Here is an 11,861-nt window from a genome sequence, read left to right as displayed (position 1 = left end):
CATTGGCTTCCATTTTAATATAGCAATGATGATAAACACACACGCATATATGTTATACACATTAGTTTTCTATTGCTCTTACTTTTATTTTTATTATTTTTACGCTAGTTTAAGTGGCTGCAATCGAGCGGCAGCCCAGCAGCAGTAGCAGCAAATGAAGGTGTTCATTTAAGCATTAACAACTTTAGTTTGTAAAACGCTTACGATCTTACCACCACACTTCCACTCCCACCACCAGCCACCCACCTCCCACCACCCACAACGCACTCACCCGCTAAAAACACAATGAAACAATAGAAAATGTACATTTGAAGCACTTTATTAATTACATTAAACGGAATGAACAGAGTTAGGAGAAGATATCATCGATGCACGTTCATACATTTAGCCTGTAGTGCAACTGTAATTATTAATTATTGTGTAGATCTACGCTAAAGATAATTTTCTATTTGTTTTTCGTACGCCTTAAGTTTAAACACCGCCAATAGCTAATAATTAGCACTCTAGTGTCGCCACAATACCTGTTCTTCCATTGAAAACGTTATCTTTCGATCAATACATAATTTATATATGTATAAAAAAGGAAACAAATTTATATGCAATAAATAAATTGAAAACTGAAATCCAAGATCCCAAGGATCGATCGCCTTCATCTTTCCTGGGACTGTAATATACTGGGCTACAATTATTTAGGGATTTCGTTGCGATCTTTTCTGCAATCGTGCAATTCACTGTGGCGTTTTTGGCGAAGATTTCTAAAATCTTGATTTGTGTAAAATTAGAAATGTAGAATTGGTTTCAGGATACATAGTTAAACTTTTTTTTTAGATAAACTCCTGATTGTCCAGAAACTCGCGAATCATATTTCTGCAGGACTTAAGCAAGGCCCTGTTGCAGTTGCGCTCCTTACTGGGAATTGGAGTCCTCGTCTTGGCCTTGACTATCGACTTGTTGCTGACAGAAGTCTCGGATTTCGCCGGAGTCAGGGATCTGCGGAGGATGTGCGATGGTATGGAACGCTTCTTCAACGGCTGGCTGGCGACTGGCGGACGAACAGTCTGATCTTTTGGCGTCGTGTTGTCAGCAACTGCCGGCGGTGGAGTCGGGGAACTGGACTCCGTGTAGGATATAATGTTGTTGCACACTTGTCGATCGTATTGGTAGCGGAGCAGCAAGAGAGCAGCAGCCGCCTCCAATTCCAGAGCACTGTGGTTGGCCATGGACACGTCGGCTGCGTCGGAATCTCTCACTGGCGAGGGAGTCGCCTGTTTGCGTTTGTTCAACATGCGGTACTTCATGATTAGACTGTCGAGAAGGAACTGATGTCCTGCTTGTCTCAGCACAAAGTTTATATATCCCAAGGATTTACCTGTTTATGGGCCGCCAGCCTCGCGCTCTACCTACCAATTGGTCGGTAATCCGAGTGGCCCTAATAAGTAACCACCTTGGCACCAGTCAGGTAGGATCCTAGTTCAGCGAAAGTAATATTTCGCGAACTTTATTGATCCTCGCTATATTCAGCTAATCCTGCTAACCCTAAACCAGGTGCTTGTCTTTTATAAAGCAGATGGTTTAGCCAAATTCTGGGAAAATTCCGAAAAATATGTACATTTAAATCTGTGCCGTTGTGAGACAACTCGGACAATAAACAAATGGGCTACATGATTGAAGTCAAGTTCCAGGTTCCTATGCTTTATTTAAATAAGAATCAAGACAAAAAGTCTTAGGATTAGCGGATGAATAATTTGAACAGTTTAGTTGGTACGGTGAATTTTTTGTCGACAACTTTTTGGTGCTTTGTTTATTACGCGAGTTACATACAATTCAACAGAGATCCGCTTGTCTACGACTTTTCAATATTTACATGCAGATATGCACTTTGCTGCTACATAACCGATTCAATGTAGTTGACTACAAAATAAGGTTTATTCCAAAAATAATAAAACTAAAATTTCTGCTGCATTGCGTCATTGCGGTTCGTATCTAGTTGCAGTTGCAAATGTACACAGTAAACACATTTAAAGGCATTCGGGTTGGATCGTTTCTGTTCGGTGCGTGCTGATAAGCATATCAGGGTAGCCAGATCTTCTCCATGGTCCCTCGGGACTCGCCGCTCACTCTACGCGTGAATCTCGAACAGTTTGGCCACCTCATTGAGGTCATCGTACTTCTTATTCTGATTGATTATTGTCCTAGCTAAGCCTATCCGATTGAAGAGGTTCCACAGCAGGATGCCGACGATCTTGTCGTTCTTCAAGTAGAATATTACACCCTTGCCATAGTTGCCCGCCTCATCGGGATCACAGGTAACGCCATCTTGGCTAGCCCCGGCATCGGATTTCGACGACTGGCTGGAACTCGTACTGGTCTCCGGCACGTCGGAATCACTAGACTCAGACAGTTGGTCGACGCGCGTGGCGGATTCCGAGGGCAGGGCGAACACACCAACGGTGGGTAGCGAGGAATCCACCAAGCCAATACCCTCGTATCCGATCTCTGGACCTAGGTCGGACCAAAACATGCTCTGATGTTGATAAGGTTTCTCTGCAAAAGAAACGGCGAAAATTACGCTTGATCAGTTATTAACTATAAGCTCAGTAACTTACTTGCTCCCGTCATGTTCTCGCCGGCCAGCCGACCAGAGACCACCGAGTGATCATGGTGCTCCACCCGTCGCCTGCCCAGCAGAGGATCGAAGAAGCAGGAAGCATCACCGGCCACGTACAGGTTCCGCCTGGCCTCCAGCTCTGCATTGACCACAAAACCGCCGAGACTCCTGTCCACCTCTAGCCTGCTGGGTCCAGCAAGATCCGTGTTTGGCGTGCAGCCCACGCAGACCACCACCACGTCCGACATCAAAGTCATACCATTGTTTAACTCCAATTTCAGATTGGATTCATCGCGAACTGCCGAGCGAATGCTGGCATTGGGGATGACGCAGACACCCTGGGCTTCCATCTTTGCCGTCGTCCAGCGACTCAAGTAGTTTGGAAGGACCTTTGACATGTTTGCATTTTCCTGGAACACCTGGTAGACTTTGCCGCCATTGTTCTCTCTGGAATAGTGTGCCAGGGAGCAGGCCAGTTCACTACCGATGAATCCATTCCCAACAATTGTGATTGAACGCTTTTCCGCCGCCAATTTGCGGAGGCGATCAAAGTCATCGGGTGTGCGATAGACCATTACTTTTTCGAGCACGCTGGGCGGAGCATCACGGAGCATGGGCAGGTTCTTGGGGGCACAGCCGGTGGCAATTAGGCATTCGTCGTAGGTTATCTCGTAACCGTCGTTCAATGTCACTATGCGTTTTTGAGCGTCCACCTTCTTCACAGAGAAACCTTGAGCGACGGCAATCCCTCCATTTGCATTATCATCCAGATCCTCGGGGTCAATGAAAAACTCATCCGGCTCAAAGAACAAGCTGTGAGCAGGAAGGGAATAATTAAATTGGTTTCAATTATAGGAATAGTTATTTAGACCTACCTTCTCTCGGATCCCGTCCACTGCTTGAATCGATAGTCCTTGATGGGATCCTCGTTAGGATTGGGCGTATACCACAGTTCCTTGGACAGCGGGGGACGCATGTAGGGCTTGCGGAACTCGTTGCTAATCATCAAAACCTTGGCTGTTGCATCGTTAGACTTGATGGCTCGGAAAGCAGAGAAGGCAGCGGTTCCGCCGCCGATAATCAGGTACGGCACATGATTGGGAAGGTCCTCAGAACTGGGTGGACCTGCGGATAGAGACAAAGTGATAAGTTACTTCGGCCTATCATAAAAATGTTTGTAATTATTATCCAATCATGATGATTTTGAGGTATGTATTAGATAATGCTTATCTGAATGCGAACTGATAATTGTGTTTAATCTAGAAAGTTCTTTCGTAAAGACCATCCTACCAATTCAAATAATCTCTGGTTTTTGCTTTACTTACTCGTGGCTAGTCCAGCAACTAATCTACGTTTTCGTTCCTCCTCCTCCGCCTCGGCTTTTTTGGCTTCACTGTCATCCGTATTCCGAGTCATAAACCAAGCGAGCTATATAACAGCAAAGTAATTAGATAATATCTCCTTTAGATATCAGATCGAAACATACCAATCCTCCGGCTAACAAGGCAGCCAGGGCACCCAAGAGGCACTTAAGCCGTAGGTCCTTCATCCGACACTCGCACTCCTCGTCTCCACCATCACCGCCACCGAGAGCAGTGCCATCCTCGTTGCAGGGCTGGCAGGTGGTCTCCTTTCGTTTGCGCTTGAATTCCTCGCAGGGACTAGTCGCTTTGCAGGAATCCAGGACGGGTTGGCTGGTGCTGAGCTTTGCACTGTCCGACTTTAGCACATCCTTAGCACTACAGACGGACTTGACGTCAGCAAAGCCCTGGAAATTTATTATATTGTTTAATATTTGCTAAGCAACTCTGCAAGTCTATAATGGGGATGCAAACTGGTTTCTTATTAGTAACCCAGCTATGTTTTCGCTAGTTATCAATTTCACAAGGCTTGTAGGAAGTTGCGATACCCTAGTTTGCATCCCCGAACTTATCCAGCTAAAATGGTTGGTGAATGTGATGAACGATGGGTACCACTTTAAAGAGTGGCTCCGATTGGGAATGGGCTTGATACTGGGCATTGGCGTAGACGGGAACGCCGGCTGCCTCCACCGCCGTCTCGTACTCTTCAACGGGAGGCGTTGTCGAGGGCTTGGTGACGCAGACTTGATGATTCGGATATTTGTTTGCTTGCAATTTGGTGCGCGCCTCAAGGGTGCGTTTCTTTACCATTTGATAGAGGCTGCTGTGGGCGGGCCGAAGAGGAGCTGAAATCGGCGTAAATGCTAGTTAGTTATCGACAAAAACATGAAAACACGGATCGGTTTGGCCAGTCAGCCATAACCTCACTTACCGTATGCCGGCGGCGAGCGTTGCGGCACCGGACCCAAAAGCCTTCTGTTGGCCAGGATGTACGCCTGCCGGATGAACCTCTGCGTCAGACATCGGACCCCCCAAATACTCATCGTGATTTACACTGGCTGCGGAACAGGTGACACCACAATCCACAATTGTGTAACGTAACAACGTTGTGCGGCGAAAGAAACGTGTGTTTTGCGAGTTCGTGTTTTATTTACAAAAAAACCAATTTCTATGACAAATTTCTCCGTGTGAAGTGCGGCGGTGTTTAATTGATCTCGACTCCTTTATCCCTCCTTGCTTTTGGGTAGTCCGCGTTTAATTTATATTTATTTTTCATTCCCTCGCCTGTCTTGTTTTTTTCTGTCTCTGTCGCAGTGTGACCGTCGCAATGAAATGGGAAACGGCCCAGCGCCTTTTCAAAAATATTTGGCTTGGAAATAGCTATACGTGCATTTTTCAAATGTTTATTTTTATCAAAAATTATTCGTTTATTTCTATAATGTTGAACAATATTTAATATATTTTGAGCCAGTGTTTTGCCAGCTCTTTGTTTTGAAAACGATAAATATTGAAAAACATGTTTCTCATGGAGTTAAAATGAATATGTGCTTCCAAAATATTAAAAATTCTTAAAAATACCACTTATGTTGTCAGTACAATTGTGCATTAATATATATTAAATACATGTGGGAACATTCATTTATCAGCAATCGCTTGTTGCAACGCGGCTGCTGCAGCTGCTCCACTTACGGGAGGCTTGATGTTCATTAGTTGGCACAACTGGTTCCGCAGCGGACGTACTTCCACCAGCGGCTGGGTCCAGTCGGTTTCCGAGAGCAGTGTTAGGATCTCATCCATATTCTCCTCGGGCACTTCGGTGACATCGCCGTGCAGAGCCAACGCTTCGTACAATTTCGTAGCAGCGGTTTTGCGAACGTGGACGTGCTGCAGTCCAAGAAATACTGAGAGCTTGGAGAGGATGCGTTTGGACAGGCGAGGAACCTGGAGCAATTGGCAAAAAGCACTGATGCTGGTCGCGGTCTTGTACAGCTTCTTGTAGCCCTTAACCTCCAGGTTGAGCAGCCTAAATATATCCTCTGCAAAGAGATTTGCTTCATCGTGGAGAACAGATTCCACAGTTCCGGAGCCAATGAGTATATCCAGGAAACTGAGCAGAGGATAGGTCACGCGCTCGTTTAGCAGGTGCTCCTCGAAGATCTGGACCACTTCGGAGCAGAGACGCGGAACAGTCTCAGGATTGGAACGCAAGAAGTGGAATAAGGCACTAGAGGCATACTTGATCTGCAGGAAGAATATATTAGAGATTGACGAAAAGGTACTCTATACAACTTACAAGAGATTCAGTCAGTTGACCAATGCTGGCACTCAGACCCAAAAGGACTCGTTTAGAGTAATCCGGCAGAGAGAGCAGCTCGCAGAACAGCGGGAATGTATGATCGGCAAATAACCAAAGCACGGATTCCGCATCCGCGGGAAATATTTCCAAGAGTTTTGAGTGCTCCCGTATGTGGGGGATCTTCGGCTGATGATGGATCAGTTGGCAGCAAAGGCGACCTCCTAGTCCACGAGTGCGATCGATCTTTTCCACCGCCTGTTGCATAAAGCCCACGACAATCTCATGCACTTGCTCTGGGGCAAGGAGATCAGGCGGACACGTAGTGATGATTTCGTATAGCGATGACATGGCCGCCTCCCTCACCCAAGCTCCGATGTCACCACGGTTGTCCAGGGTGTACTCTTGCAGTGCTTTTAACAGGCATTCGATAACCTTGTTAAAGTTTTTCGGCTCAGCAAATGAGTCTGAAAAAGTAATTGTATACTAAGATTTCTTTACATTCTTAGCCCACAACTAAGATCTTGGGCTCACCAATTCCCCCTCCATATCCCACGGTCTTCACCAACTTGGTCAAGGCCAGCACGCTCTGTGTCCGTGCCTCGCTCCACCTGTATGCCTGGATGTTCTCGCGGTCACCCATTTCACCCACCAGAACTGCTTGCAGTGGAGTTAGGGAGTGTTTCACCAGACTGTCTAATATAGCCTGCAGATGACAGCGGATCATAAAGGAGGGGAGCGCGCCCAGAGCAGCAATGTAGCCCATGCGAATGTGCTCCTCCAAATCGTTATCTGCTCCCGTTAGATAAGTGTTAATTATGGCTTCGTTTTCCTCGTGCCTGGAATCTGAGCAGTAATATGTGGCACAGAGTTCGCCGAACGCTTCCACCGCACCATCCCGAATAGCGTTTGATTTGGTGATCAGACAGGAATCGATGACTTTCTGCCAGGAAACTGAAAAGAATAAACGCAATTAAATAATATGCTTGCTATACTTTAGGGACTCATTTCCTACCCAAGCACTCCGGCGTAGCCTGCAACTTGGCCTGACTGCAGTTCTTTATGTAGTTGCTCGTGCAGGATTTCATCAGGTCGCCGCTCATTCCGCGATAGAAGTTTTTGTTTAGGAACGTTGTTATTAGTTCATTGAGCTCCACAACCCTTTGGTTGGACAGGTAAACCACTTGGGAATCACTCTTTTCCTCCAGTTTCCGTAGGCTTAGAGTTATTTCTCCCATGGCCAAGACACAACCATGCCGGCAGTTAATATCGATGGTGTCAGTTTTGGCCAGCAGTTGCGGCAGCACCACAGCGGCCATGTACTCGGGCTCCCAAAGGGATAGTTTATGCAGGGCTTTGGCTGTAAGCTCCCTGATAGCCAAATCCCAATGGCTTACCTTATGCTGAACTAGATGGTTAATCAATGGTTCCCTGTACACCTCAAACTGTGCAATGTAGTCACTGATGTTTAGGTAAGAATTCTGCCGGATGCCCACGGAATAGAAGTCCGTCGTGGTGGAGATTTCGATTCCGAAGGGAAAGTTGCCCAGGCGTCCCACACTTTCCTGAAAAGCTGCCGAGGCAGCCCGCCTGCAGTTCACCTCGCGATCAAACACTGCAACGGTCAGCAGGCCAGATGAGATTTTGTGCACAAAGGGCTTCACATCATCCGGATTGTAAGCCCTGGCAAATGCCCAGCACATGTAGCAGGCTGAGTCTCGGATGTGCTGCCCCACCGACATGTAGCCCTTCATCTCGTCGTAGAAGAGCGCCTGCATGAGGAGGGGTACTAGCTCCTCCAATCGATGTGGAAGCAGCAATCCCCTTTTTGCCAGTTCTGCCAAAGCCAGGCATGCACCATGCCAAGCCTCGTGGGGTTCCAGCGGGTTGAGTATATCAATCACTGACCCTATAACCTCATCGGCCAGCTCCTTGGGAAGGCGATTGGTGACTCTGCCTAATCCTTTGGCGGCACTCCAGCGTATATCGTTTCCTCCGCTTCGCAGTGCCTGGAGAAGCTCCTCAATCACCTCTTCTATGGCATCGGGAACCACTATTTCCTCGCCTTCCTCCATTGATGACTCCAAAACAGCTGGTTCACCTCCTGACGCACTTGTCTGGTTTAGATTAGTGGCCAGTGAACGAGTGCCTAAGAAAACACTGGTTTATTATGGTTTAATGTGTGAATTACAAGCCCCAGGCTTACCTCTTTTATACCGCCAGCTGGCAATGCGTGGCTTCAAATGAACCAATCCAATTCTCTGGATGATTTTTACATAGTTCTTGTACTTGAGAAAGTCGTTGTCATCCTTGTACTGACAGGAAGTGATCCACTGAAGAAGCTTGTCCGCGTAGGGCAGAAGATCCTCTCGCTTTCCGTGCTTTAAAATGGCAGCCACTGCAGCCAGCTGGCCGAACTTGACGTTCATCGTGTCCGCTTGGTGCTGCTCCATGATCCAGTCCAGGAAGCGCTCCAGATATAGATCCTTGATGTCACTGCGAATGAAATACTTGGCGGCCAGGAAAGCAGCCATGCTGCTGCATGTGTCGTTGGAGGACACATAAAGCTGGATGAGCTCGAATATGCGATCCATCTTGGTGTTCTTCGACTGGACATGGTTCACAGAACTGCAATTGGTGGTGGGAGCAGATGTGGAGGTGTCATAGGCATCTAGTCTCGACATGTGAAAGGGATTTAGGACCAGGATAGACATCCACAGGAGCAGTATATAGCGCGTTTCCCACTGTTCGTACTCCTTGGGATTCTGCTGACCCAGCAAATCCAGAACAAACTCCAGATCGCTCAGTTCGTGTGGCATAAACTTTACCAGTACCTTATAGGTTCGCACTTTGCAGATGATGTAGAGATACTTGAAGGCTGCATGGAGCTCTCCTCTGTCTAGATCTGGCTTCCGAATCTTGTAGAGCAGTTTGCCGAGCAACTCCTCCAGATGTGGATCCAAGAGGTGGGGCTGCTCCTGATATCTAGACAAAACCTGGGCGTACTGCTCGAACTCCCTTTCAAAGGTGGTAGCGGTAATGGACTTAATGTTGTCGATCATCTCCAGCACCTGCTGCAGTTCGGTGAAGTGCTCCAGCGTGTTTGCTGGCAGGTCCTCATCCTTGCACTCCTCCACAGAATTCGACATGGCAGCTTGACTATTTTATCGAGTTTTAAACCCACAGCCGGCAACAAAATCAATTCGTTTGTGAATCATTTGTTTTGCTGCCAGAGTTGCAACCCCAATGAAAGCATGCTGGTATGACACCACTGACTAAACTCGTCTCAGTTCTTTCTTACTGTTTTCAAACTGAAATTTTTTATTTATTGCTTATCCTTAAAAACACTTTTTTTTTTAAATCTAATGCAGTTATTTTTCGGATTGTGCTCCTTAAACGCTTGTAATAAATCGTTGTGCGAAATAAATTCATCTAGTGTCATAGTGCCTTTGGTGTGGCCGTTTTGCTTGCACCTGGTAATACCGTTAAGCAGCTGTTTGGCCAGAGCTGTCAAGCGCAGTTAATGCTTTATTTGTAGTGGCAATCGAAACTGCGAGATTTAGCAAGAGCGAAATTTTGTATATTCCACCAAAACGCAGCAAAGCAAGCCAAAATTTCGGATATTAAAAGTGTTACCGTCGAATCGAAACCGCTCACACATTCGTCGAGTTTGCTGTGAGCGCGGTGATTGCTGTGAAGATCGCGTTAAAAATTCGGGATCCGCAAGTTCATTGCATTGCATTGCATTTGTGGACAAACAGAATTTCTGGTCCACTACGCCATGAAATCAGATAACTACCGTCTCATACAGGAGGTGTCCAAGCGACGGTGTCTGTGGGACACAAACATGTCCATTTCGTACCGCAACCAGGACGCAGCTCTCCAGTGGGCGAGTGTCGCGCAGATAATGCAGCAGGATGGTGAGTAGCGGGTAAACGAGGCGGGTTTTGTATGCCTAGGAAACCTATAAATATCACCTGGCTATTTTGCAGTCTCGCTGTGCAAGAAACGTTTCAAGGGAATGCGAGACAGCTACCGGGCAGAGGTGCGAAAGATACAGCAGAAACGCATCCAGATGTCCCACTGGCCGTACTTTCGCTCACTGGAGTTCATGCGCCAAATCTTCGATCCGGAGGGCCTGGTGCCCTTTCCACCACAGCCCTTCGTGATGGACGCCGAGCAGCAGGAAGCCTTCGAGTCCACCCGTCTGGTTGACTTCGCTATCGATTTGGATTTGGACAATGATGACTCTGTTGACTTTGAGATCATCGAGGACATATTCAAGCGGGAGCCGTCAGTGCCCCAGGACTCTGGCTCGGATAAAGGCTCGCTGATCAAGCCTTTGGATTCTTCATCCTCGGGCGCCCATCGCTCCGATCAGGATCTATCGCCCATATTGCCCATACACTTGCCGCGCCACCAACAATTCCTGCCACGTCCACACCCGCCCTCGAAGAGAGGACGTCGGAGGAAGACTTCGCCGTCGAACGATGCTCCCTTATTGAATGGATACGCCAGCCAGGCGTCAAAGTCTGCCACTGAAGCCGATCTAAAGAACGATTCGGACTTGAGTTTCTTGATGAGCATGGTGCCGCACGTAAAGTCTCTGTCAGCCATTAGTAATCTTAAGTTTCGAATGGAGATGGCGCGCGTTCTGGTGGAACTCAGGGAGGAGGATCAGCAGATCCTCGCAGCGGCGGGAACCGAAGACGTTCTAGATCGCGGCATGCCCAAACTAACTCCTGCCCCGAATTCCAGTTTTGCCACTCAGCTGGAGAAATCCCAGTACCATCTATCCAATTCCAGCTACCAAATTAGTAGCCGAAAAACACCAACTTCGTTTGACTATGTGGACAGTTCAATGGTTGAGTGCGATGTCAAGATAGAGAATGAGCCTCTGCTATGAAGACTTCATACCAAATTTTTACGATTTTACATTCACCAATAATTTTCTAAGGAGTGTTTCTTTCATATTGTTACAAGTCTTAAATGAAACCCTACTCATACCTGAGTGGTTGGTTGGCAAAATGCCTAGCATAAAACCATTATATGCTGAATTGCTTGAAAAATATTAAGTTGTATTGTCCAATAGATAATTTAACCATTTTGACTCCGGGTATGCCATTCGCGGCCGGTTTTGAAGAAATGTAAACGAAATTGAATATACAAAAAAAATATCAGCTGATGCTGATTAAATTTTAAGATTTTGCTTATCATTGGGGGGACGTCATCTGGAATGAATTTTAATGGATTTGAATACATTTAAGATTCTGTTTTCAAATAGACCCCTAGTACATATGCGCATACGATTTATAAAAAAGGTCCAATGATTTTAGGGTGAGATAATCCTAAAATCGATTCGGTTTCAATTCCCGACGTTCCACTGCGATATGTCAACCATTGTTATTAACAAATAAAAAAAACAACTTGGTCGAAAACAATCTGAGTTTAATTGTAGTGAAGCATGACGTCGGGTGCATAATATATTTATAATATATATATAATGTACAGTTCAAAACAATCCAAGATTATTTTATATTTCATGTTCCTTGTCTAACGTTCCAGAAAAAAAGTAACTTGGCATTTGGCAGTCGGACGT

General features: G+C 46.5%; 4 protein-coding genes across 6 annotated transcripts; 1 reads left to right on the top strand and 3 right to left on the bottom strand.

The window, feature by feature from the left end:
- Positions 1–303: 303 nt before the first annotated feature.
- Positions 304–1,636, bottom strand: LOC6620612. 2 transcript variants are annotated; one of them, XM_032727479.1, is made up of 2 exons: positions 1,370–1,636; positions 304–1,319 (listed from the first exon to the last, which is right to left on the bottom strand). In XM_032727479.1, the coding sequence occupies exon 2, from the start codon at positions 1,296–1,298 to the stop codon at positions 825–827; it is 474 nt and encodes a 157-aa protein (XP_032583370.1). In that variant the 5' UTR covers positions 1,299–1,319; positions 1,370–1,636; the 3' UTR covers positions 304–824. The 2 variants fall into 2 exon arrangements, with proteins under 2 accessions (XP_032583370.1, XP_002044820.1); XM_002044784.2 differs by having other exon boundaries at positions 304–1,305.
- Positions 1,637–1,671: 35 nt separating this feature from the next.
- On the bottom strand, positions 1,672–5,285 carry LOC6620616 (putative apoptosis-inducing factor 1, mitochondrial). 2 transcript variants are annotated; one of them, XM_002044783.2, is made up of 7 exons: positions 4,901–5,285; positions 4,582–4,814; positions 4,095–4,376; positions 3,934–4,036; positions 3,484–3,733; positions 2,607–3,421; positions 1,672–2,544 (listed from the first exon to the last, which is right to left on the bottom strand). In XM_002044783.2, the coding sequence occupies exons 1-7, from the start codon at positions 5,010–5,012 to the stop codon at positions 2,120–2,122; spliced, it is 2,220 nt and encodes a 739-aa protein (XP_002044819.1). In that variant the 5' UTR covers positions 5,013–5,285; the 3' UTR covers positions 1,672–2,119. The 2 variants fall into 2 exon arrangements, with proteins under 2 accessions (XP_002044819.1, XP_032583369.1); XM_032727478.1 differs by having other exon boundaries at positions 4,777–4,814; positions 4,901–5,284.
- A 203-nt stretch (positions 5,286–5,488) lies between these two features.
- Positions 5,489–9,527, bottom strand: LOC6620615 (tubulin-specific chaperone D). The gene is made up of 5 exons (XM_002044782.2): positions 8,469–9,527; positions 7,278–8,411; positions 6,797–7,216; positions 6,263–6,729; positions 5,489–6,210 (listed from the first exon to the last, which is right to left on the bottom strand). The coding sequence occupies exons 1-5, from the start codon at positions 9,409–9,411 to the stop codon at positions 5,605–5,607; spliced, it is 3,570 nt and encodes a 1,189-aa protein (XP_002044818.1). The 5' UTR covers positions 9,412–9,527; the 3' UTR covers positions 5,489–5,604.
- Positions 9,528–9,783: 256 nt separating this feature from the next.
- Positions 9,784–11,464, top strand: LOC6620614. Its single transcript, XM_002044781.2, has 2 exons — positions 9,784–10,182; positions 10,255–11,464. Exons 1-2 carry the CDS (start codon positions 10,044–10,046, stop codon positions 11,166–11,168), a joined length of 1,053 nt encoding a protein of 350 aa, XP_002044817.1. The 5' UTR covers positions 9,784–10,043; the 3' UTR covers positions 11,169–11,464.
- Positions 11,465–11,861: the final 397 nt, after the last annotated feature.

The sequence above is a fragment of the Drosophila sechellia genome, chromosome 2L, assembly GCF_004382195.2.
Source record: "Drosophila sechellia strain sech25 chromosome 2L, ASM438219v1, whole genome shotgun sequence".
Taxonomy (NCBI): domain Eukaryota; kingdom Metazoa; phylum Arthropoda; class Insecta; order Diptera; family Drosophilidae; genus Drosophila; species Drosophila sechellia.
Note: the sequence above shows the minus strand (reverse complement) of the source record. Positions and strands in the feature narration are given on the sequence as shown.